The following is a 23,016-nucleotide window of genomic DNA, read 5'->3' on the forward strand; positions in this document are numbered from 1 at the left end:
CTTACCAGGCTTCATTCTGTGGCATGGAGCACAAAAACTCCACTACCAAAATCCTGTGGAAATAAAGAGACTCAGCTGTGGACAGGTTGAGTGCACAGACGACTTTGATTACGTGTCAGCTGTACCATTGCTGTCTTCTGTCATCTCACTTAATTTTTCTCTCTCTTAGTTCCCATGTTGGGAAAATGGTTGAAATGTACACTTCTCAGAGAAGCTCAAGTTTTACTGCTTATAAATTGCTTTGAGATACTTGGAAGGAAAGTGCTATATAATTTTGAAGTTCAGATTCCCCAGAAGGTGTAAAATGGCAAACCTCCACGAGCTGTGATAATTTACAACAGCTGAGAGTTTACCTTCTGTCTCTACCTTACTTCACTTTGAGCTCGAGTAGATGAAAAGTTTAGTTTTCCCATTATAGCAATTCTTTGTTATAATATAATATGATTCATTACCATATATAATGTTATATATTAATGTAGTTCAGCTAGCCTTTTGTAAAGCTGATTTTTGATCATAGTTATTGCAGGTCTAAAAAGCTGAAATATTTTTAGTGAGGTTAGTCAATGTCTTCTAGGTAGGCTTCTGTCTAGTCTCATTTCCAGTAAATATAAGAAATGGGAAAATAAATGCATTGGATAAAGTGTGTTTAAAAAAGAAGTGAATACAATTTGAAAAGTGTACATTCCATTCTTAACTTGTTATTATAAAACTGACATTTTTTTCTATGTGATTCATAGGAAACACATACATAAAAAATGAAACTAACAGTAGCTCTTTCACAACCTTTTTGATAAAATAATGTCCTTTTTGGGAAGGCCAGTATCATTATGTAGCACTAGGGAGGGAGGAAGGAAGCTTGTGGTAAAGCACTGGAATGAGAATGCAAGGGACTGTATTTGGTTGGTGGAGAGTTTATCTTTGGTATGAAGAATTCCTGCCTTCCTCACAAGGATGTTGTGTGGAAACGTCTATTAAAAATTTCTGAGAGGGAAATAAAGCTGTGAAACTTGTTACTAATGGAGCTGTTTAATTATGACCAAGAAACCTACCGAAGACATGTAGGTTATGTATCCCCCTGTTCCTGTCGAAGACTGTGCAGGACAATATTTTTGTCTAGCAGCCCTGTGAGGAAATCAGGCAACTGGTGGTTGATGCTTTACAGCTTAAATGCTTTAAGATGATAGATCTTATCAGCACTTGAGAAAAATTGAGTATTTTTAATACATTGTGATTGACTTTAATGCCATTAATTTTGATAAATGTTTGCTATTAGTACAGCTGCATTATGTACCTCTATTTTAATCGCCGTATAATATCATGAAAGGCATCATTTGTGCTGCTAGAGAGGCTTTGGCCAACAACTCTGCTGCCTGTTAGTCAGTGCTGAAAGATCAAAATCAAATTTCCGTGTCTTGGATAGTGGCTTACAGACTGCAGGGCTGGTGTTCTGAAAGTTGCAGGTTGTCATCTTGACATCATGTAGATCCCAAACCAGCAAAACTCCAACCAAGAGATATAGCACTTCTTATTTAGCAGACCAAGAACTTCCTAAAGTAGTACTCTGGACAAATCCACTGCAACTTTTGCAGAGTCTGATGAGAGGTCAGGGGGACGTACACTAACAAGTGCTTTCGCTTTCCAGATCTAATGAACCTTGGGGTACTCTAATCTTCCTTTTGGGCCATGTATTTCCTGAAGTCATAACTCATATTTGGCTTCCTTCTCTATTGCCTGAGCCTACTGTCTGATCCCTCAGTCCTCCAAACCCTGGCTGTCTGTGAAGGTTTGGGTCTGTGACTGGATGGCAGTGATTACGGCTGAGTCTGGAAGGATGCATGTTTTGTCTTTCCTGCCAGCTGTGCTCTCAGACTCCAGTCTGGGAATGCACTTCAGGGGCCCCTTTCTCCACAATGCTGGTGCCACTACTGAAGCAGGGGTCTAGCACTAGTGTGGGATGGCTGAGTAGGAGTTGGGGACAAATAGTAGAATGACAGTGTCTTTGAATATGTGGTGTGATCCTCGTGGTGGGGAAATGTGAATGTGAGACTTTGCTATTTGTGCAGGGAAAAGTATGTTTGCTTCTGAGCCTTCTCTCTGCTCCATCCAGCAAAGTATGTGGTAGCACCTTCCCAAGCTGTTACTTCCCTTCTTCACTGGCATGTTAGGAATGTTTTGGGGTCAATATTTGAAACAAGAGGAAAGGTGAAACAGCTGTCAACCGAGTGGAAGCACTGTGGGGGGAAGTACTTGCCAAATCACTGGCAGACTGGGCAACTTTTGTCATGCTTCTTTTATCTAAGACTTGGAGCTAATAGAGCTTCCTTAATTGGGCTGGGTTGGAGCTTTCATGCTACCTGAGGATAGTAAGACTTTCCTCACTGTACAAAGAAAGAGCACCAGAGAGCTTTGTCCTTTCAGCTTACTTACATCAACAGTAGACTTCAATAAATTAAACAGGAACAAGTGAAAATGGCATCCTCTGTGTCAGCAAGGATGTGCAAGCCTGCTCACAGCTGCTTCAGCTGAGGGCACTTGTGTGTTTTCCACTCAGATGAATATTCTGCTTACAGCCCCAAACTTTTAAGGAATTAAAACTTCCATTCTGCAGTGTGAGGAAAAGGTACAGGAAACAAAATTTCTTAAAAGCCTTTCATGTTGGGATCAGCCTTCTCTATCTACTCCCCCTTCAGGCAAATATTACTTTGCTTCTAAGCTGCTTTTTTGTTTTGGTATGCTGACCTGAACATTGGTGTGCGTTTTGTGATGCTTGACAGACTAGAGAACATCTGATGATGACCAAGATCACAGAACAGAAGATTTACTGCTTGTCATTTGAAATACTTGCTTCCTTCAGAGGTACAAAGAGGTTCTCTTTATTTACTGCACCTTTCTTACAGTGCCGTTGTCGGGATGGGAACCCACATGGTTGGAGCTGGGTGAGGCTGGGAGGGGAAGTGACCTGTAGCTGAAGGAAACTTGAATCTTCCATTCTTTCCAAATTTTGCCTAAGCAGCCCACAGTTTTTCTCCCCCCCCCCTTCATTTGTGATGCACTCTGATTCTGTGCCGATGAGTAAGGTAAGAAACACCTAGTGGGATCAATTAATTTCCCATCCTTTAGAATGTAGGAATGAACAACCCAACCCACCAGAAAACTAAATATTGATGCTGTCAGTGGCATGATAATTGGTCTCTGCTTTCATCTCCAAACAATCCCTTGCTTGGATTCCGTTATTCATTCTAAGAGGCAAAGGGTTATTAATGCAGTGTTCTTTAATTTTTTTTTTCTTTTTTGTATGTATGTGTGAGAGAGAACAGGAGAGCAATAATGGAATAAATATATTGGCTATGAGAAAACATTTGCAAGAGATCCTTGCCCATTTTTTTTAATCTTCTCTTATCATGAAGAATGTGAGCTGTGATAAATTGTTCTGCTAATCAAACAGCACTGAAAGGTTAGGTCATTGGAAGTCTTTAGTCATTTTGTGCTTTTCAAGAGTGAATTTGTTAAAATTATGCTGAATACCCACTTAAAGCCTGGGCTGAAAACCCTACCTGTGTTTTATAACTCTGCACTGTCAGAACTCATAATAAGTCAAACATTCTTTCAGAGGTACTCATAAGGGAGAAAAAACCCTGTAAATTTAAGAGTAATTTCAGATTGTAAATGAAAAAGAGAGGCACGACTGTTCATTTGCACCAATCATGCCTTCCTTTCATCTGCTCTGATTAGGCCTGGTGCGGTTTCATCAAACTACTCCATCACTGAGCTGTCACTCCAGTCGTCTGTTGATTGAAAACAATCAGGGCTCTGATGGCACAATTATTCTGACCCTTTAACTAGAGGCTGCTGTGATAATGAAAGGTTGATTATGATAGTTTGTGCCTCTTTCAGTTTGCCAAGAAGGTTAATTTGGGCATCAGACGGATGTTTAATGGGCGCTTGCTGGCTACACTGAGGTAAATGAGAACGTGCAGTCTTCGATATTGCACGGATATAGTTTGGCTGTCAATCATTGTCATTTTGAGTTTGTGCCTCACACTCTGGAAATCACATTTTATTTTTTCCTTGGGATTTAATTTATTCTGTGCCCTGAGGAAGTTCTTTCACTCTGTGACCTTCACAGTAGCTTTCTCTGTCTTTTTTCCCCTTCCCTCAAATGGAGCCCAAAGGCATAATACATCTAGAGGAACATTTTTCTTTCATTTTTCACATTAAAAAAAAAAAAAAAGAAATTTTAAAATCCCTGTTTATCAATTCACCCTGAACAGAGCAAATGTTTTAATTCTGATTGTAAAATCAGAATGTGCAAATGAAAGTGTGCCTGCTTGCTAACGCAGCGCCACACAGGGGGCTGCTTACGTAGACACACATTTGTAAAACTGACAAACAGGTAATTTTAAAATGCCTCTGTGTAAAGAGGGTGGGGGATGGCACAGCTTTATTTTCACACGCTACACACATATGCCTCAGCTCGGTGCCTTGTAAATATGGTCTCAGTCACTGTACTACAACTTTTTGAGTTGGAAAGTCTCTCTTCAGGGTTCAGAGGCAAAAGCCATTTCATTGCTGATTCAGAGATTATTAATATTTACTGTGTTCAGATTGAGAGAATCCTATGCATAATTTTGTAGTTGTTTGGCTCAAGGTGCAAAAGAAATGCAAATACCTCATAATTTTGATTGTTCTACATGCAGCTCATTACAGTCTTATTTTTATGCACATTTTTAATTCAAAATAAAAAGAAGAAAAAGATTTCTATCTTTAAGGTTCTCCTGCATCTAGGCTTGAGCCACTCATTTTCCATGCTGCCCACAACTGTAAGGTAGTACCTGATTGATATGATTGCAAAGAGAGTCTGGAGGCTGTGCTGTGTGGTTAGTTACTAACTTCTAAAAATATTCACATGCAACTCATGACTTTGAAAAAGCATGTGTGGTGTTCTTTTTTTCCCAGCAAGAATTCTTCACCCATGTGTTTTTATCCTTAAATGGGTGATACAGACCAATTTAGTTCACCTTACTTAAATAAAATGCTTAAATGAATATCCTAAACCCTCTGGGTTTTGTCCTTTGTAGTCTCTGGAGAAAGAGAGAGAGAAGACTAATAAGACACTTTAGAGATCCAAATTCAGGCTCTTTTGAAATCCCTGTTCATTTTAAAAAGGTGGAGGTTCCTACATAGCCTTCAGTGGACTTTGTTTCAGAGCTTTAGTAAATGTCCTGGTTTATCCATAGATTCTGCTCCTGGACTTGAGATTTGAAGAGCCAGGGTGGTGTTGACAATAGCCAACTGAGACAGTGGTTTTGAGGCAAGAGGTTCCAGTCTGGAGCACCTGAGGCTTGCCAAGTTACATAAAATCCAACAAAAGGCCAAAGCATGTGCAGATTTACAACCAAAATATGTATTTCTAGTGTTCTCAAACACTGGACTAGTAAAGTCAAAGTTTTGCTTTTTGAAGTTCCCTTGGTGCCTTAAAGTGATTGCTGTAGTAACTGTGTTGCGTTCACAACTCTTCTTGGCTTATCGATCAATAGGAGCAGATCTGTAGCACTGTCCAATATGCTAATGATACAAAGATATTAATCTGATTTTTTTCTGGCTGAAAATTTTTGCCTATGTTAAGCAACAGAAAGACTGCTCAGGTGCGATTTGTGTTGAAAGAAGAGACTTGTGGTTCTTTCCCTTTCCCTGGTATATATTATCATCAGATTGTCAGGCAGAAATCGGATAATTTGTGTTGAATATAGCTGAACTCATTGTTTTGAAACCTTATAAATTTAATGTTTCCTTTTATTTGTTGTTGCTAAAAAAACCCCCAAACCTCTGAACTCCTCATTTTTTCTGCTACTGTCACTTTTTGGCTTCATCTCAGTTATTAGAGACCTTAGATGGTATAAACTAGCATAATTCCTTTGCAGTCTGTAGGGCTACAACATGAATAGATCGACTAAAGAGCAGACTAGGAGGACTTTAATGGAGTTCCCATGGCCCCTGCCTCTCACAGAGCGCAGGCTTAGAGGAGCGTTTTCTTTCTCAGAACACTGTGGACATAAACTTTCCCTGACGCTGACTTTGTGACTTAAAGTAGTTTCCAAGCGAACCTGGGTCTAATGAGTATGTCAAAGTTTTTGCACTCATAAAATAGCTTGGCTTTTCTGGTTACTAAACTTGCTGTGATGTCAAGTGAAGGTCTGGCACCTTTCCCAGCAGAGTGGCGTGAGAAGGATCACAGGGGGATGCTGAATGGGCAAGGCACAGGCACACCGCCTCTCTTGGTTCCTGGGATAGCTGGCAGCCCAAAAGACCAGGTAACTACTTATTGCAGGGCTATCCTCAACAGGAGTGAAACTCTTAAATCAGCTTTAATCTCCACTGCCTCTGTGCCCTCTCTGGCTGTGGTATGTATGTAGTACCTACACCATTAGCAGCAGGGAGGGAAGGACCATGCTCTGAGGCTCTGGGAAATGGACTGTCGAAGCACCATGCTGAAAGCAGAAGCAGCTGTTGGAAATGCAATGAAATCACAATCCAACATGCAGGTGTGCTTAGATGTACACTCCAACTGTGCCACAATATATTTTTCATCTTTCCATGTTTTGAGAATGTACTCCATTGCTAAATCAAGTAATGTAACCTTGGAGAAGGAAAATCCTTTGGGTTAAGGCTTTAGAATAAGAGAATTAATCTGGTTTGAAAATCTTGTCCTTCTGAGGGTCTACTTTTGTCATTTACTTAGTTTAGAAGATGAATATGGCAAAATATATTATTTATTAAAGTTGATATAGGCACTAGGCTGTAGCTTCCATTTCTCACACACTCATACATTAAAATTAATAGAAAAGAAGCTTCTAGCAGTTTAAACAGAATTTGCCTATAGGGCACTAGGAGTAGGAGTCTTTCCTTATTTTTGTAAATTATTTAACAGCAATACAAATATTTTAAACCTCAAAATTGTGAATGGTCTCTTTTTTTTTTTTTGCTTGCTTACTTGTTTGCGTTTTAAACACAGTTGTAATTTCAAGTGCTGTTGGTATTTCCTTAGAGAAGCCTGAATGTCTTACCTTGCAGTGTCATAAAGCGTATAATGGCTTTGAGTTTATTTTGCTAATACTGATTATAGTTGCTAATCACTACTGCCAGAGAGGCTAAAAAATAGGTGCTATAATTAGTGTATAGATGGGGGGAATTTTGGAGTTTCTATGTAGACGCCAGGTTTCTAAGTCTGGATTAAACAAAAACTGAGTAAAGGTGATAGAACTTGCGTTGATAAATATACTGATGTTTGCTGATATCTTACATGGAAGTTTGCATTTCTGCCATATGTTCACAAGAGTTATATTTGCCTCCCTAAGATGCAGTAGAGCTTCTCTGCTGATTATCAAATGCCTACAGACCATCCAGGTGATATAGTGATGTGCAGGGTTCTTAGCCCTGCTTTCTAAATTAATATGGTAAACTGCAGTACTCCACTGCAAACTGACCTCAGAGTCTGGTAAGAGCCAGTAGCAACCTACACAAAAGAGAGCCTGGGATTCACCTTACCCTCCGCATTGCTGTTGCAGTTGCTTGTCAGAAAGGAGAGGTGGAAGTAGCGTAGACCAAAGATACCTTTTGGTGCAGCATGTAGAGGATCCCAAGGAGGTTGCAATAAATTTAATTATGAAAGATTCAAAAGTTTTCATAAATAAAGATGCAGGGCAGCTGAGTGGGGATGAAATAGTGTAGGAAAGGATGGAAAAAGTTTTGGTTCAAGACCGGGAATAGATTGTATGTCTCCTATTAGTGCCAACGGAATCTTTGTATCACTTTGCACCATCACTGTGGTGGTTTAGAAATTCTGTGATTTTAGAGAAACGTTAAGCATTATTGGTTTCAGTGAAACGTTTTTTACAACTCCAGGAATATTCTCAGTACAGACCAAACTCAGCATTAACCAAGTTGCTTTTGCCAAACCTCATGCAGCAGAGAAAATGTATTGTAATGGCAATGTCCATCCCTTGTGCTGCAGATCATCACACATCCCATATGCAGAAATGAATGCAGATACTGTGTCTTTGAAAGGTACAAATGTATGTAGTGTTGCTTGTGTGTTTATATAGTATTTATTGGGGGGCAGGAGGGAGGACAGTAAAGAGGAAGGGTGAAGTTCTAAGATATTAACAGGCATTAATTTTAAACTTCCTTTTAAAAGCCTTGTGGTTACCAAGACCAGGTTTACATCAGTGCATGTCTTTTAAGAGTCTGTAATGTCTGTCATTATAGCACAGGTGATGCCTCCACAATGCCATTTTAGATGCGAGTGAAGGCATGTACTAGAAGCAAAAGAAACCAATCTGTTGGATGCAACTGATGACAGATAAGAACTCAGTTTTTGTAAATTCTTCTCTTTTAATATAGCAACCTACACATCATTCAGTTGATATGAATTCAGTTGGTGTCTTCATCATGATGAAGATAGCCTCAATTCCACTTCAGTTTCAAGTGTCTAGTCAATGATGAGAGCTAAGTGCCTCTGAAGACTTTGAGGAATGATTCACATGGCCTAAGACATGGAGTAGGGAGTTGCCTAAAACCACTCAGTAGGAGACACCTGACACATGGATTTGGTGCCTTTAGAACATATGAATATAATGTTCAATGATTTCAAGTCCATAAACACTTTCAAATATATTTAATTAACAACTTTTACTAGCAAGTCTCAGTACATATAGCTGATGCACATTTTGAAACTCCCTGCAGCATTTAACTGAGTGAACTACTGTTGCAATTTTTGATGCCCTTCATTGATGCGTTGTTTCACAGGGGTTGAATAGCACAGTGGAGAAAAAGTGTTTCAAATTAATCTTAATAAGAAAATAGGTTTGGTTTGTCATCTTCCCTCTCTGGCAGAATACAGAAGCAGCAAGAAATTTGATACCCCATGCATATATGAAAGCCATAAGTAACAGAAGCCTTTCTTTTCAGCTCCTGCATGTGACATTCCCATGAGCAGTACAGGGCAGGAAGTTTTAGCTGAAACCGTTCTTATTGCACGGCTAGTTAGAAACTCCTGCTCCATGAGTTCTTTGTCAGGATGAAATGAAGTATTAAGTAGAGGAGTCTGTCCTCATCCTAAAACTAGTCATTGTCTTTGTTAATGACTTGGATGAAAGAATAACATGGGGTTTGTTTTCGGACAATCAGAAGGTGGAATGGTCTTCAAGCACTTTTGAAAACATAATTAGGATTGAGAATGATCTTGACAGATTGGAGCAGCAGTCTGAAGTAAATAGTAGAGAGTTCAGTAATGACAGAGAAAGGGTGACACTTTGTGGAGTTCTGCAGAAAAAAGAGGTCGGAATAGTACCCCGTCATAAGCTTAAACATGAATCAGCAATATCATAGTGCACCGACAGTCTTGTATAGTCATGTACAAACAAGAATGGCGTAGATTGTTACAATCAAAGAGATCCTTCCAATCTATTCACTACTACTACAGCCTTAAGAGGAAGATTATACCCAGTTTGCAGCAGCAAACATTAAGAAAGAGGGTGATTTCCTTTCAATAACAGAGAACTGTGAGCCAAGCCACAGAGGTTTGGAAAATGTGACCTAAGACGGATTGAGAGACTTTTTCATTCAGAGAAGAAGAAATCACAATGCACATATTAAAATGCATCAGAGGTGGAGGAGAAAAGGAAGGCAGTAAACTGCTTTTCATCCTGTATGGATGGATGAAGTTCAAGGATTGGTCTGGGGGTTCCTGAGCTCTGGAATATGAACCCAAAGGTGGAAAATGGGGCAATGAGTTGAAGGGTTTAGAGCTCCTGCATAGGTAAAAGGAAAATCTGAGAGGATAGCTGAGCATGGGAATGGTTTTACTGTGGAAATTTGGACATCTTCATCCCTGGAGGTTACACAACAGTTCTTGAAATGGTTTAGGCCCTTCCTAGCCTCTTTTTAGAGCTGGTTGGATTCAATACGCTTTATGTAATTTAAAGGCTATGTTTAATTTTGGCTGTTGATAGCAGCTGCAGTTGCTGAACAGTTTTAGAGTCTTTCTTGCTGCTTTCTGTCAGTCCCAAACCAGCAGAGCCTTTTCTCTGCTTCTCTCTTCTCTGCGTTAATTTCTGTCCCTTTACACCTCTCTCCACTTTATGAATAAAATAAATGAAGAAGGAAGAAAAAATATTGAAGTATTCTGTATGTATTTTGTTATATTCCTTCAATATTTTGTCATAAATGGAATGAAAGATGGAGGGGAGAAAGGGCTTTTCTTTCTAATCATCTAACTGTAATCTTACTTTTCTTTCTAGTGTACCTGTGGTCTCCAGTGACCACATAGTCCTTACATTTATATTATTGCTCCAGCAGCTTGATTCTGGGATATTGTGGTCTCCTACAGCATCACTAACAGTTTGCACAGCAAGAGTACCGCATAGCAGTATTGCAGTCTGGTAATGCTGTGGAAATTCTTTAGGGGGACTGGTGCAATACAATGCTTTTATGTATATTATAGATGGAGTTTTAGTAGGTATCTTTTATGTTGACTCACATGCTTTCATGTCTGCTTTTTATATTGATTGATATTACTACAGAGGCAAGTATGTAGCTGGTCTTGGAATGCAAGCAATTTTCAAAAGATCAGATTTTGACAGAATTGTACACAAATAATTGGTGTCTTGTTTTTCCCTTCCTTCCCCCCACTTTTAGCTGGCTGTGAGGTGGTTGGAACACAACTGCCGCTACCAGTACATGGATGAACTCCTCCAGTATGTCCGCTTTGGCCTTATGGATGTGGATACACTGCATACCGTAGCTCTTTCTCATCCTCTTGTCCAAGCTAGTGAAACTGCGACAGCACTTATTAATGAGGCCTTGGCTTACCACCAGAGCGTCTATGCACAGCCAGTTTGGCAAACCAGAAGGACAAAACCTCGCTTCCAGTCAGACACTCTTTACATTATCGGTGGGAAAAAACGTGAAATCTGTAAGGTGAAGGAATTGAGATACTTCAATCCAGTAGATCAAGAGAACGTTCATATCGCGGGGATTGCAAACTGGAGTGAGCTAGCGCCTATGCCTGTAGGGAGAAGCCACCACTGTGTTGCTGTCATGGGCGACTTTCTTTTTGTAGCTGGCGGAGAGGCAGAGCACTCCACAGGGCGCACTTGCGCGGTGAGAACTGCCTGTCGATACGACCCCCGCACTAACTCTTGGGCTGAGATAGCTCCGATGAAGAACTGTCGGGAACACTTTGTGCTGGGAGCAGTGGACGAGTACCTCTATGCAGTAGGGGGCAGAAACGAATTGCGTCAAGTGTTACCTACAGTGGAACGCTATTGCCCCAAGAAGAACAAGTGGACCTTTGTACAGTCCTTTGATCGATCGCTGTCATGCCATGCAGGATATGTGGTGGATGGTCTTCTTTGGATATCAGGTAGAAAACGTTTCACACAGTTTGAGGTACTAACAAAATACCAAAATACTGTCTCGAATGAAACTAATAAATCTTCTTTGGTTTATGTGTTACGATAATTTTTGTCTTAGGAGGTGGGTATTTCAAAGAATTTAAGCCCGGAAGCGTACAATCAAGCCTGATATGAAGTATAGGAGCATAACATACCTATACAATATTTTTTTGTCTGCTAAACATCTCTCTGTGTTTCAAAGCTGCATATATCATATGTGCTACCTCCAGTCACCATTCATAAATCACAGTGAATTGGAATGATAATGCACTTTTGGAAAATTTCAGCTGACAAATTCTGTGTGCTTCCTAAAAATATAAAACAAGACCCAGTTTCTGTAGTATGATCTGGTACCACTGCATTTATTCCTGATAATGAAATGGAGAATTAAGTGCTCGCTGGCTTGTGTCGATCTAGGGCTTGAAGGCAGATGTATGAATTGCTCCCACTTGCTCTTTAGGATATTGTTACAGGCCAAGATGACCTTCATTAGAAATCATGCATAGCTCTGAATGTCCATAACAAGTGCACAGGACTCCGTGGATGTAATCATAGCTTTATGGCACAGAGAGATGAAAACATAGGCCTTGTAATCTTAAAAAGTATATCAGACTGAGTTGCAAATGATATGTTAGTTAATTTTACATGTGCACATTGATGGGAGTTGAAGACATTGTGTCATCAGTCTTTGTAGTGACTTTTCTGGTATTAGTTACTTTGGAATAAGGTCGATGCTGTCTACAGAAGATTTGACAGAAAAATATCCACCTTTTAGTAAGAAGTGTGTCATGGAAGGTTATAAAGTTGTAATATTTATCAAGGAAGTTAATGAGTAAATGGGGCCAGCCCTTGAGGAAAATGTTCAGTGATTGCCATCTTCAGTATAGATACCCTCTGGAGATTTTGATATGGTCTGGGATGCCTCTGGTGAAAAGATGGTATGTGAATGAAAGATTAAGTTAGCTACTTAGGACTTCGCTGTGCTTCTCGAAGTATGTCGTTTAGGTTAGCAGAGCAACTTGCAGATGTACCTTTCTGCCTGTATGGATTAAGTACCTTATGGGAATGGATTCCCAAGCATTGGTGGGCGATGTAGCAGGCATCTATTTTTATGCATATACACTTAAATAATGAATGATGACTTTGGAATTAAAAGCATGACAGAATGCAGAAAATCACCAAGATCCCTGGCAGGTGCTTCGGGTTGCTTTCTTCAGCAATTTGCGTTGAAGGAGTCTTGTAGAGTTTGTGCTGTGTGTTAATCCTGAAGTGTGCACACAGTGGGCTTTGAGACCCAGGTATGGTACAGAAACAGGGTTTCTGCTTTAGGGTACCAGTGGGGCATGTTCAGAGCATTACCTTGTTTATTCACTACCTTTCCTATTTTATCAGTCGAGAGAGATGTGTGTCTGTGATGGGCAATTCAAATACGTGGACGCTACTACTGCTGTGTCTTGATTTCTTACCCCTGCTGCCTTCCCCCCCGCCCCCCAGTGGTTTACATTTGTCAGTATCTATTTATGAAAAACAGAGCTTTTTAGGAAATTGTGTTAAGCATATTCATATAAAATCATTGAACAAGCAGTAGAAACATCCATCAGTGTGGTCCTTGCTCCAGTACATGAAAAAAAGTAATATTTTTTTCTTAATTTCATTTTTTTTTTCTGAGGAAAAAAAATACACCAAAACCAAAAAGCCAAACCTGAAAAAAACCCCAAGGAAGTATTTGATAGGGATTTTTAAGTCAAATGTGGGAGTGGTTGAAGATTACTTTTAATCTTTCCAGATATGCTAGGAAAGGGAAAATTATGCTGAGTATTAATTAATGTGCTTAGTTACGTAAGTGAAATGCATGCCTGCCTGTGTGTTTAAATACAATCTGCACTTATATAATGAAGCAGTGTGATATTGTGTTCAAGGATATGCCTCTAATACAGCTGTAGAATCAGGGGAAGAGGTAAGTGAAAGCCTGTTAGATGAACTCTGTAAAACTGGGCAAAACAACAAAAAATGTTTTATCGGTGTTGTTCCATTTATATTTGAAAATGCTACCAACATAAATTCTGTTGTAAAGTCACAGTAAGGAGCAATGTTTTGGCAGTGGAATAAGATAGACAGGACTTTTCAGTTGTATTTTGTATAGTTTTTGAGAAAATGCTTAGCAGTTTTGAGTTGCTGAATTCTGACAGGTTGTTATGAAGTACGAGAGCATACTATGCAATACTTCAGTAGGATATCGATCTGAATTATGTACTCACAGATTGAAAATGGGTTTCTGTGTATTGAATAGAATTATTTTAAAAATAAAATTAGGTGGAGATACAATAACTGTAGCTAGCTTTCTATTATTAATTAATTGCTTAGGGCCAGAATGTAGCTCACAGTATGTATATATTCAGGGGCAGGGGAATACGGAGAGATGCTTTGTTATCCAAAAGTATCAGTAGTCATTGCTGAAAAAATCCACTGTTCGTCATCAAATATAAGGTGTTAGCATAAGAGTAATCAGTAATGCAGGAGGGAACCTGATTTTGAAGTATGTGGCCTAAAATTAAGTAATTAAAAAATTAGTCTGAGTTAGGGATGTTTCTGAGCTGTATCCCTGCTGCTTTTTCTGGGAAATACGGGTCATCAGCAAGAGCTCTCAAAGTCAGTCTGCTATTGCCAGCTGGCAAGATAACCATGAAAATGTGCCCAGTTTTTTAGTAAGTGAATAAATTAAATAATGATAATATGAGTTTCTAGCCCTTGTATTAGTGGAGAGAGTCATCAAAACATGACCGGCACACCGACCATTTACTTACTCTATAGCCAAACCATCAGTGCCTCTGCTACAGCACCTCATCATCTAAAGGCTTTGCTAATCAAAAGCTGACTAGACTTAGGGGCTTTCTATTATTATTATTGGGATTCATTTTCAGCTTTACTTTGCTGCTCCTTTGGGACAAATATGAGAAGGAATCAAAAATAGTAGAGCATAAAATCATGGCAAAGGCAGCAGGGAGGGGAAGTGTGCTAAAGAAAACGCCATGTAAGTGTAAGCACATACTGGCAATAGGAGATGGGTGGCCAGTGTTTCAGGTGACAGAGGGACTCCTAAGCTGCCCCCACCGCTTTGGGGTTTTTAACCTGCCAGAAGGCTCAGAGGGAGCCTTCTGCGCTCTGGAACTAGTCGGACTCTCTGGTCAGCACAAGTGCATTCAGTTCTCGAGTTTTTTGAGCTCCATATATTGTGGAACACGTTTTTATATTTGTGTCATCGTTTTTTCTCGTCTTTTTTTTTATTTTTTTCACAGCCCGCATTTTATTTTATTTTCTTATTTTAGAAAGTAGATGAGAATTCATTAAAATAAGTTTTCTGTATTGACAGTACAGCATCGGGCAGATGGTTTTGAAATTTTATAGAAAGATGAATCTTACAGGCCCCAGTTAACATCTGACACCGTGACCCCTTTCACAAATGAATTGCATGCTTGAAAAGTGAAGTATTTGAGTGAAAGAGAAACAAAAGGCATCAAACCCTTTGGAGTTCAACATTTCTAACAATCATTCCCTATAGAAGCAGGGAAATATTTTCCATAAGAGCAAGAACTTGAACTGTGCCCGTTTGCCTGCATCCTCCGTGGAGCGCACGTGCAAATCTGGAGACCTACTTTTCTATACACGTTAACCTTCCTCCTCCCGCATGGGTGTAGTGCCCCTGGGGACAGAGGGGCAGGGCACCTCTGCCAGGCAGTTCAGCTCTGGGCCATTCCTGCACCTGCAGCTGGGGATAACGAGGCTTCCCCTCTGCCTCAAGTGCTCAAGAGCTTAGCACGTGAAAAGTTTTCTCTAAAGCAAAGTATTATGCTGTTGTTTTGCCGAGGTTCGAGTTGCCTGACCTTAAGGGTGTCAGCTAAAATCTCATCTTGACATGCACATAGCAACTCAACTTGGGGGGGGGGGGGGGTGGTAAGCAAGCCAACCCTGTGCAGTTGATTTGTATTTAACAGCTTCTTCTTCTTTTTTTTAATTTATTTTTATTATTTTTTTTTTCCGTAATGGTGGAGATTTTGACCAAGGAAATGATGGGATCACGTATCTTGGGGAATTATTCTGAGTTTGCAAGTGGTTTGGGGTGAAAAGTATTACCTTACTATCAGTATACTCTTTGTTGTGAGGAGAAGAAAATTTTTCCTCAGTAAATGCCTATAAAATTCTATGAAAAATAGATCTGGAATAAATAAGAATTTACAGTATCTAAGCAAATCAAGTTTTGCAGTGTGGCTGGCACAGAAATTACCTGGAGCGGGAGGTTAACAAGTACATAAAAATTGCCTCAGTGACCCAGTCTTAGTCTGTATATGGAACAGTGTTTCTTTATTATTATTATATTTGAATAAAGATAATGGATCTCACGCCTTTCAGGTATTGACATTGTAGGTTTGATGCCATTGATTCTTCTTAGATTGAATGTAAATATCAGGCTTTAATGATTAAAAAAAAAAAACAAACAAAAAAAAACCAACCCCCAAACAAACTAGGGCTTGTGCCCCTCTTGTTTGCATCTGGATTGCATCCAGGGTGGAACAGTGTTAATTAGAGCTGCTATTGGCGTCTTCCAGGGGACTCCTTAGGGTGGGAGAATATTCTCCAGCTCAGCTGTCCTCACTGCACCTGGGCTGGCTGTAGTAAAAGGCAGCGGGCTTGCATGTTGAGGAAGGATTATCTTGTGTTTAACACACAGACGTCTAAGAGAGGAGAGATTCTATTTTAAAATAGCAGAGCACCTTGGGGTGCATGTCATGCGTTTCTATATATTCCCTGGATTTGCTGGAAGGAATACACGTGGGAACTCTTTGCCAGCATGTAGTTTTACACATCTCCCAATGAACTCGGATTCGCGCACGCAGCCTAGCACTTGGGGACTTCAGAGAGAGTTGTGAGATTTTCTGGGGGATTTGGATTGGATTAGATTTCTCAAGTCATATGGGGGTCTTACTAGGACATGTTATAAATAGGGATTATAAATTTTCGATTGGGAAAATGGTGTTGAATCTACTGCCTCCCCCCCTTCTCTTTTTGGAAGTGTCTTTGTTGAAGGTGTTTTTCAGTGCAGTTTGTGGACTGGGGGGCTGTGACAACACAAAGTATTTCCCACGTGTGGGAAAGGGCTGGACAAGGTGGGGTTTGGAATCCTCCAGCAACTTCCCCATGTAGAGGGGCACTGTTGCTTGAGTTGGGAACTTAAGGGACTTGGAGAGCCAAAAAAGCAGAGTTTATAGCCTGCAAGGGAGCGAGCAACAGTGATTGTGGCAGTGTAAAAACATTGTAAGCCCATGAGCTGGGTGCTGGGCTTTCTGTGAGTGTGTTCTCCTGTCTGTAAGAGCAAGACTGACATAGGCTTGTCCCGAGGGTACTCCTTGCCTCCCAGAAACTCTAGTCCTCAAAGCAAGCTGCTTATGACAAAGTGGTGTGCAATCATCGCTCTGTTTATAAAGCCCAGCGAGTGCTGACAGAACTGTAAATTTTCTGTTATTTACCCAGCCAGATATTTTTTTCTCTTTCTTTAACTGATGGGTTATTACCACATTAGCTGCTATTGCTTGACATCAAATTTAATAGCATGATTTGTATTTTCAAATATTTCTTTTCAAGTGTCATTATGATGCCTCCCTGCCTTTTCCCTCCTTTCCTCATAGAAAGCACTGTAGAGAAGTTTAAGAAATTGTCTCAGAATTACCCCATTTTTTTCTGAGAAAGCATGCATTATTTTTAGTACCATTTAAACTTTTTTTTTTCCTTTTCGTATTTTTTAAGAGACATATTGCTCTTCTTTTGCCCTTTCCCAGCTGCCTGGAGTATTTTGAAAAAAAATAGTTCAAGAGGACATCGCAGACTTGTTAAATTTGAATTTTGGCAGAAAATTTTAAACTTTTGCTATAGCACTTCAAAGTTAGGAGGAACTTGAGTTTGAAAATTGATGCAGATATAAGATGGCATATTTAATGACAGATGTATCTATAGAAACCTGTTAAGATGCAGATTATCCCCCTGGGGAGGGGAGATCAAAACTGCCAATCTATAAAATATACTTGTTAGGGGAAGGCATGGAATCTATCTCTGCGAGCACTTTGATTGCAAGGGACAGTGTAGCAGCATGTGGCATCATAACCTAAGAGCAGACAAATCAGCTTGATGACTTTCAAAGCCAAGAATACTGCTGGAGGCAAGGGTACTCCAGTCTAGAAGAAATTAAAACATATAGAGACTGTTATTAATTCCAGATCTATTTTTGTGTAGTCAAATCTGTATGCAAATCCTTAGCATCTCATTTTGGCAGATTAATCTAAAAGTGAAGAGTGGTATGTGAAGGGAATGTAATGATAAAACACCACAGATGAGCAATATTGCGGGGGAAAAAATGTAAGCTGTGTACTTGATACGAGGGGCTCTTTGTGAAGAGAGGTAAATAATTTTGCTTATTTGATTATTTCATTATTTTACGAGGAAGCAACCCCCTTCTTTCTCTTCTTCCTCCACATCTTTCCTCCCAAATTAATGTGTCCTTTCTGAATGAAAATACATGACCCAGCATTGTTTTTCTGATGCATCTCCTGTAGTTTAACATTCTGGAGGTAATCTTCCAAATAACTGTGATTTTTATTTTTCAAAATACTAATCTGACATCTCATTTTTAAACATTACTCTAGGAGTGGAAATAACTATGTAAAAGAAAATCAAATTACAAAACAGATATTAGAAAAGATTGTTTTGTGCATGTGGCTGACGGCCACCAACACTGTGAAGAGCGTAGAGACCAGTAACAGATCGTTAGATTAGACACGGGAACAGTTGTTGCTTTCCAGTGCGTGTTCTTGCGTGTGTACTTCACAGGTGCTGTGATGGGCAGTGTGTGGCGTAGTGTGATGGAAACAGTTTGGAAAGACCACATCTCATCTTGGCTGTCTCTTAGCCTGTAGGCATCTCTGAGCTGGGAGCTTGTGCTACTGTCCATGTGTATGGGCCCCAGTACAGCCTGGTGCTCGCAGAGATGCACCCAAATAACAGTTATTCCTCCCTGCTACTGCAGTTGAAGACAAGACTCTTGAATAGATTTGTCTGTAGTTTCTGCTATCCATTGATCAGATTCTTGGCCTTGCTCAAGTTATTTGGAGTGATCAGAGGGTACACCTATGTTAGCAAGTAGCTCAGCCCAGTAGGAGCAGATCAGCAGATAAAACTTTGGTGCTGCATTCTCTGTATCCACTCCATGTACAGTTCACTTTTTTTTTTGGCTTTGGACTATATTTATTCTGGTCTTCTGGACCAAATATTCCTAGTACTCAGCTGGTACAAAGCCATCTGAAAGACCGGTTATTATTTCACACCCTTACACTCCATTAGGAACTGGAGCACAGCTGGTGCACATCTGGAGCAGAGCTTCTGGTTTAACTTCAATGCACACCGGTCCCACCCTACAGCCTAAAATGACATGTGGGAGGTGGGGGCGTTGCTTCAAAACCACAGCATGGCTCTGAACCAAAATGCTGTGCTAGGTGCAGCTGGAGGCTGGCAAAATGAGGATTGCCCATCACGAAGCCATGTTAACACTGGTTGGGGACAAAAGAAAAGAACCCAGTGGCCTTAGTAGGACTGGGCCATAGCTCAGCCAGCAGGAATGAAAGCCGCTCTGCTGCTGCTCTGAAACAAGGGATGTCCTCACAAAAAGAGAAGCATCAACAAATGTAATGACAGATGAAGTTCCTTCCTCTCATGGCTGTGGATTTTGTCCATCATTGGCCCATGTTGCTAAAACTGTGATATAGAAGTTTGTTGGTATGAGTTTCACTGGTGTGTGGCCACTGGCATGCCCTAGTTATGTCCAGACCTTCTGGCAGGGTGAAGGGTGAGGTGCAGCTTCCAGGCGTTATTTCTGGTCCCATCTTCCCATGGGCCCAGGGTGGTGACAGAGGGGGGACTGGGACCTGTGGCAGTGCTGCAGTGACACCATGTCCCCAGGAGGCTTGAGCACACTTGAGAACGTGCTTATGCAGGTAAGGTTACAGACTTGAGACTGAAGAATTTTTCCACCAGTTTACTCAGTGAGATTTGCCATTTAAAACCAATAGAGAAGAGGATGATCGGGCATTACACGTATACTGTGTTGAGGTAAATGGTTTGTGGCATCTATGGGGGTCAGACTTGGTTCCGGGCTTTTCTGAGGTGCTTTGTACCTTGCTTTCTAAACATTATTGAAAAGTAGATGGTAGTGTTGTTTCTGGTCACTATGGAGGAACAACCTCCCAACATAAGTCTACAACTAAGCCAGGACATGCTCTCTCTGAAATACAGACTAAATACAGGATTTCCTTTGAATATATAGGTGAGCACATTTGCACAGGTTTGCACTGTGCTTTCCAGCTGGCAGTGGTCTCCCACGTCACACTCCTGGTTAGGCACAGCTCCTCTCCGACCTCTTCCTTCTCTCTGATGCAAGGCCACCTCCTCCTCCTTTAAACTGTATCACACACTTGGAACAGGGACGGGTTTCATCTTTGCGTCTTGACAGCGGCTGAATGCACAGTCATTTATAAACAGATCAATTCTTATCTCGTTTTTAGCCCATAGAATTAGGTTTATGAAGGAAGCGTGTGTGCAGGGCGTTTGTTGTTGCCATTTTGTGTTTTTAGATGTTTGACAAGTGTGCTACTTATTATTTTGTAACCAGATTAAAAAGTGCAGTGGAATGTAAGCGTAAGTGGTGGTTATACAATGAAATTATGTCAGCAAATGAACCCTAGAATTGGTTATTTTGCTGTACCTGATCTTGGTCCTCGTTTTACTTATATGAAAAAAGAATGTAACCTGTATAACCTCTTTCACAGGAGGAGTAACAAACACAGCACAGTATCAAAACAGGCTCATGGTCTATGATCCTAAGCAGGTGGGTATCAGTGTTGTATGTGTTTTTCTGAGATGTTTTGCTTCAAACAGGTCTCTTAGCAAATACATACAATGATTTTGTAAGGCTAAAAATGCTGACCATTTGAATTGGTGGTGGTTTAAATTCACTTTGTACTGATGTGCGAGTTTAAAAGAGTAATGGAGACCCTGACTTTTTATTACGTTTTTTTTAAGCCTGTAGGCGTTAGAAACATCTTAGATTAAATACAGAAATGTGCTTTAAATCCCCTGTATTTATCAGTATTTATTTTGCTTGTTCATTTTTTTGTAATCCAGCAGCCTTGGGCAACGTATACTCAAAGGCAGTGTCACAAAACTGCTCCTTGTCATTGGCATTTCTGCTTTGAATTGCATATACAGGCTTTTTGTTTTCTGCGTACTTTCAGAACTATACTACCTGGCCGTGACTTATTCTGCTGACTGCAAGGGTGCCTATCATTTCATTACCCAAGCACCTAAAATATCTTTTAGGGATTATTTCATACATTATGTATGTGTTTTGATTAGGTTAGCGTGGCTCAGTAACCATTTCAGAGGGTTAGGGCATGCTTATGCCCTCTTGCTTGTATTAGGAATTAAAAGTCCTAAGCTTGCAATCAGAGTTGCATAGCCTGATTTACACCCACGTGGAAGAGTATTGACTTTTCTGATTGTAGGATAGGAGCTTTGATTGCAGTATTTGGAACCAAATTGTGACAGGAGATACTTCTATGTGGTTCCCACTGACTTTTTAAAGCATAGCACATATGCGGGTCCTGAAGGAGAAAGCAGGCGATGACACACCTGCTTCTTTCTTTTTTGAGGCGCAGTTTTCCGCATCGATTGTACAAATGCTGATTCTGTCTTAAATCCAAGTAGTAATTACAGGCAGCGACCTTATTTTGCTTATGAGGGGGACACGTATTTAGATACCGTGTCTCCGTTGCGTATCTTTCACTTTGATTCTTTACTTGCCGACGTGAAAGTTGCCCCCCAAAATACCGGTGGCAGGCCCACTTCAGCGTGCCGTGCCGACGGCGAGAAGCCCGGCCTGGCGCGTAAAGAGTTACAGAGGAATTGTGCGCTCGCATTCTTCAAATGAGGTCCGCTTCGTGTTTGTACACACAAGCTCTTTTTAAAAATTCTGCTGGCATATTGTTTACGGTGGGTACTGGAAACCATCACATCTGCTTGCATCTCGCACAGAATCTCAATAACTCTATCATTCAGCACCAGCGCTTGCTTCTGCGCGAGGCCTTTGTGGCGAGTCGATAATGCCTGCCATCTGCCACAGAGCACACAGCTACCTGCCAACAAGCCGGCTGGGGTGACCTCTGCTTCCCCACCACTGATTAGTATTCACACGCCGGCTTATTAGAAATGACCCCACCAGGCCCCTCTGTTTCTTTGCCTTTGCAGTGCTTTGCGGCTCACCTGGCAGGCACTGCAGTGGAGGAAGCTAAAGATATAATCAGGGGATGCAGGCAGGCTTTGCAAAGCAGATGGTGTCTATAGTCTGGTGTTAAGAGACTGGACTACTAATGCAAACATTAATGCCTAATATTCAACTATTACGCATTGAAATGTATAGCTATATATTGTGGAGGTTAAAAGGCAGTAGTATTAGAGGCTCTTGAGTTCCCGCAAGCGGTAGCACATGTAACGCAAAGAATTTCCTCACAGATTTTAACTTCCTCCACTTAAATTAATCTCATCCGTTGCCAGGTTGTTTGATTCGGTAAGCGTAGCAGGAGCGATTGTTTTCTTAGGTTTAAAATACTGTGCTTTAATCCCCCTTCTTCCGTGTCCTCTTGCCCCTCCCCTGAACAGGTAGAATTCTTGAACATTGCTAACCAGGAAGAAAAATATGCAAAAGGACGTTACTTTGTAAGTGCCCACAAATAAAGGGTTAGCATTAAACCAAATACATGTATCATTTGAGAAGATTCTTTAGGAAATTAGTTTTCCCTATTGCTTCATTGCCCAAGGATAAGATCAAATAAGCTTCTGAATGACAAAATGTGGAAGTATCCCTCTTCTCTCCTAACAGAGCTAGCTGGTATGGATAATTTTAGCACTTGATACAAAGGAGACATCTAATAGTCTTGCTTAAGGAGGATTTGCTACTGAATTATAAAGAAAAAAAGCTTTGAGACCTGATGAGCTAAACAGGAGAAAATACAGAGCAAGAAATACTATTAAATTAATGAATTTAAATGTGAGAACTGTAAACCACATGTTGAAAGTCTGGTATGTCTAGTCAGTGTTATAACCAACATGCATGTTTAACATACGAATGACACAAGTATATACACTTGTAATTTCTGGCAAGGGTAAGGAGAACACCAGTAACATGCTGCTATTATTGTACTACTAATATAGGTATGTCTTTGAGCAGTGCTGAGACAAGTTCTTTCTTTCTCCTTCCAGAATAAGTGGTTAAGCCGTAGCCCAATGTTGCAGAGGAGAGTGTATCACTCCATGGCTGCTGTCCAAAGGAAACTTTACGTGTTAGGTGGGAACGATCTCGACTACAACAACGATCGGATCCTGGTCCGGCACATAGACTCCTACAGCATAGATGCTGACCAATGGACGCGTTGCAGCTTCAACATGTTGACAGGTGAGTATTGTGCAC

At 40.5% G+C, this 23,016-nt stretch overlaps 1 protein-coding gene across 5 annotated transcripts in view; it reads left to right on the forward strand.

Annotated features, from left to right (window-relative positions):
• Positions 1–23,016, forward strand: part of KLHL32 (kelch like family member 32) — a 122,597-nt gene that overhangs the window by 94,471 nt on the left and 5,110 nt on the right. For 3 of the 5 annotated variants that reach the window (XM_075046369.1, XM_075046370.1, XM_075046371.1), the window contains 3 exons: positions 10,696–11,422; positions 20,321–20,379; positions 22,809–23,001. In XM_075046369.1, the coding sequence (XP_074902470.1) occupies positions 10,696–11,422; positions 20,321–20,379; positions 22,809–23,001 (979 nt within the window). Of the gene's footprint in view, positions 1–10,695; positions 11,423–20,320; positions 20,380–22,808; positions 23,002–23,016 lie in introns of those variants that run through there. The other 2 variants (XR_012652988.1, XM_075046372.1) reach the window with 2 other exon arrangements.

This window comes from Buteo buteo, chromosome 15, assembly GCF_964188355.1.
Source record: "Buteo buteo chromosome 15, bButBut1.hap1.1, whole genome shotgun sequence".
NCBI lineage: Eukaryota > Metazoa > Chordata > Aves > Accipitriformes > Accipitridae > Buteo > Buteo buteo.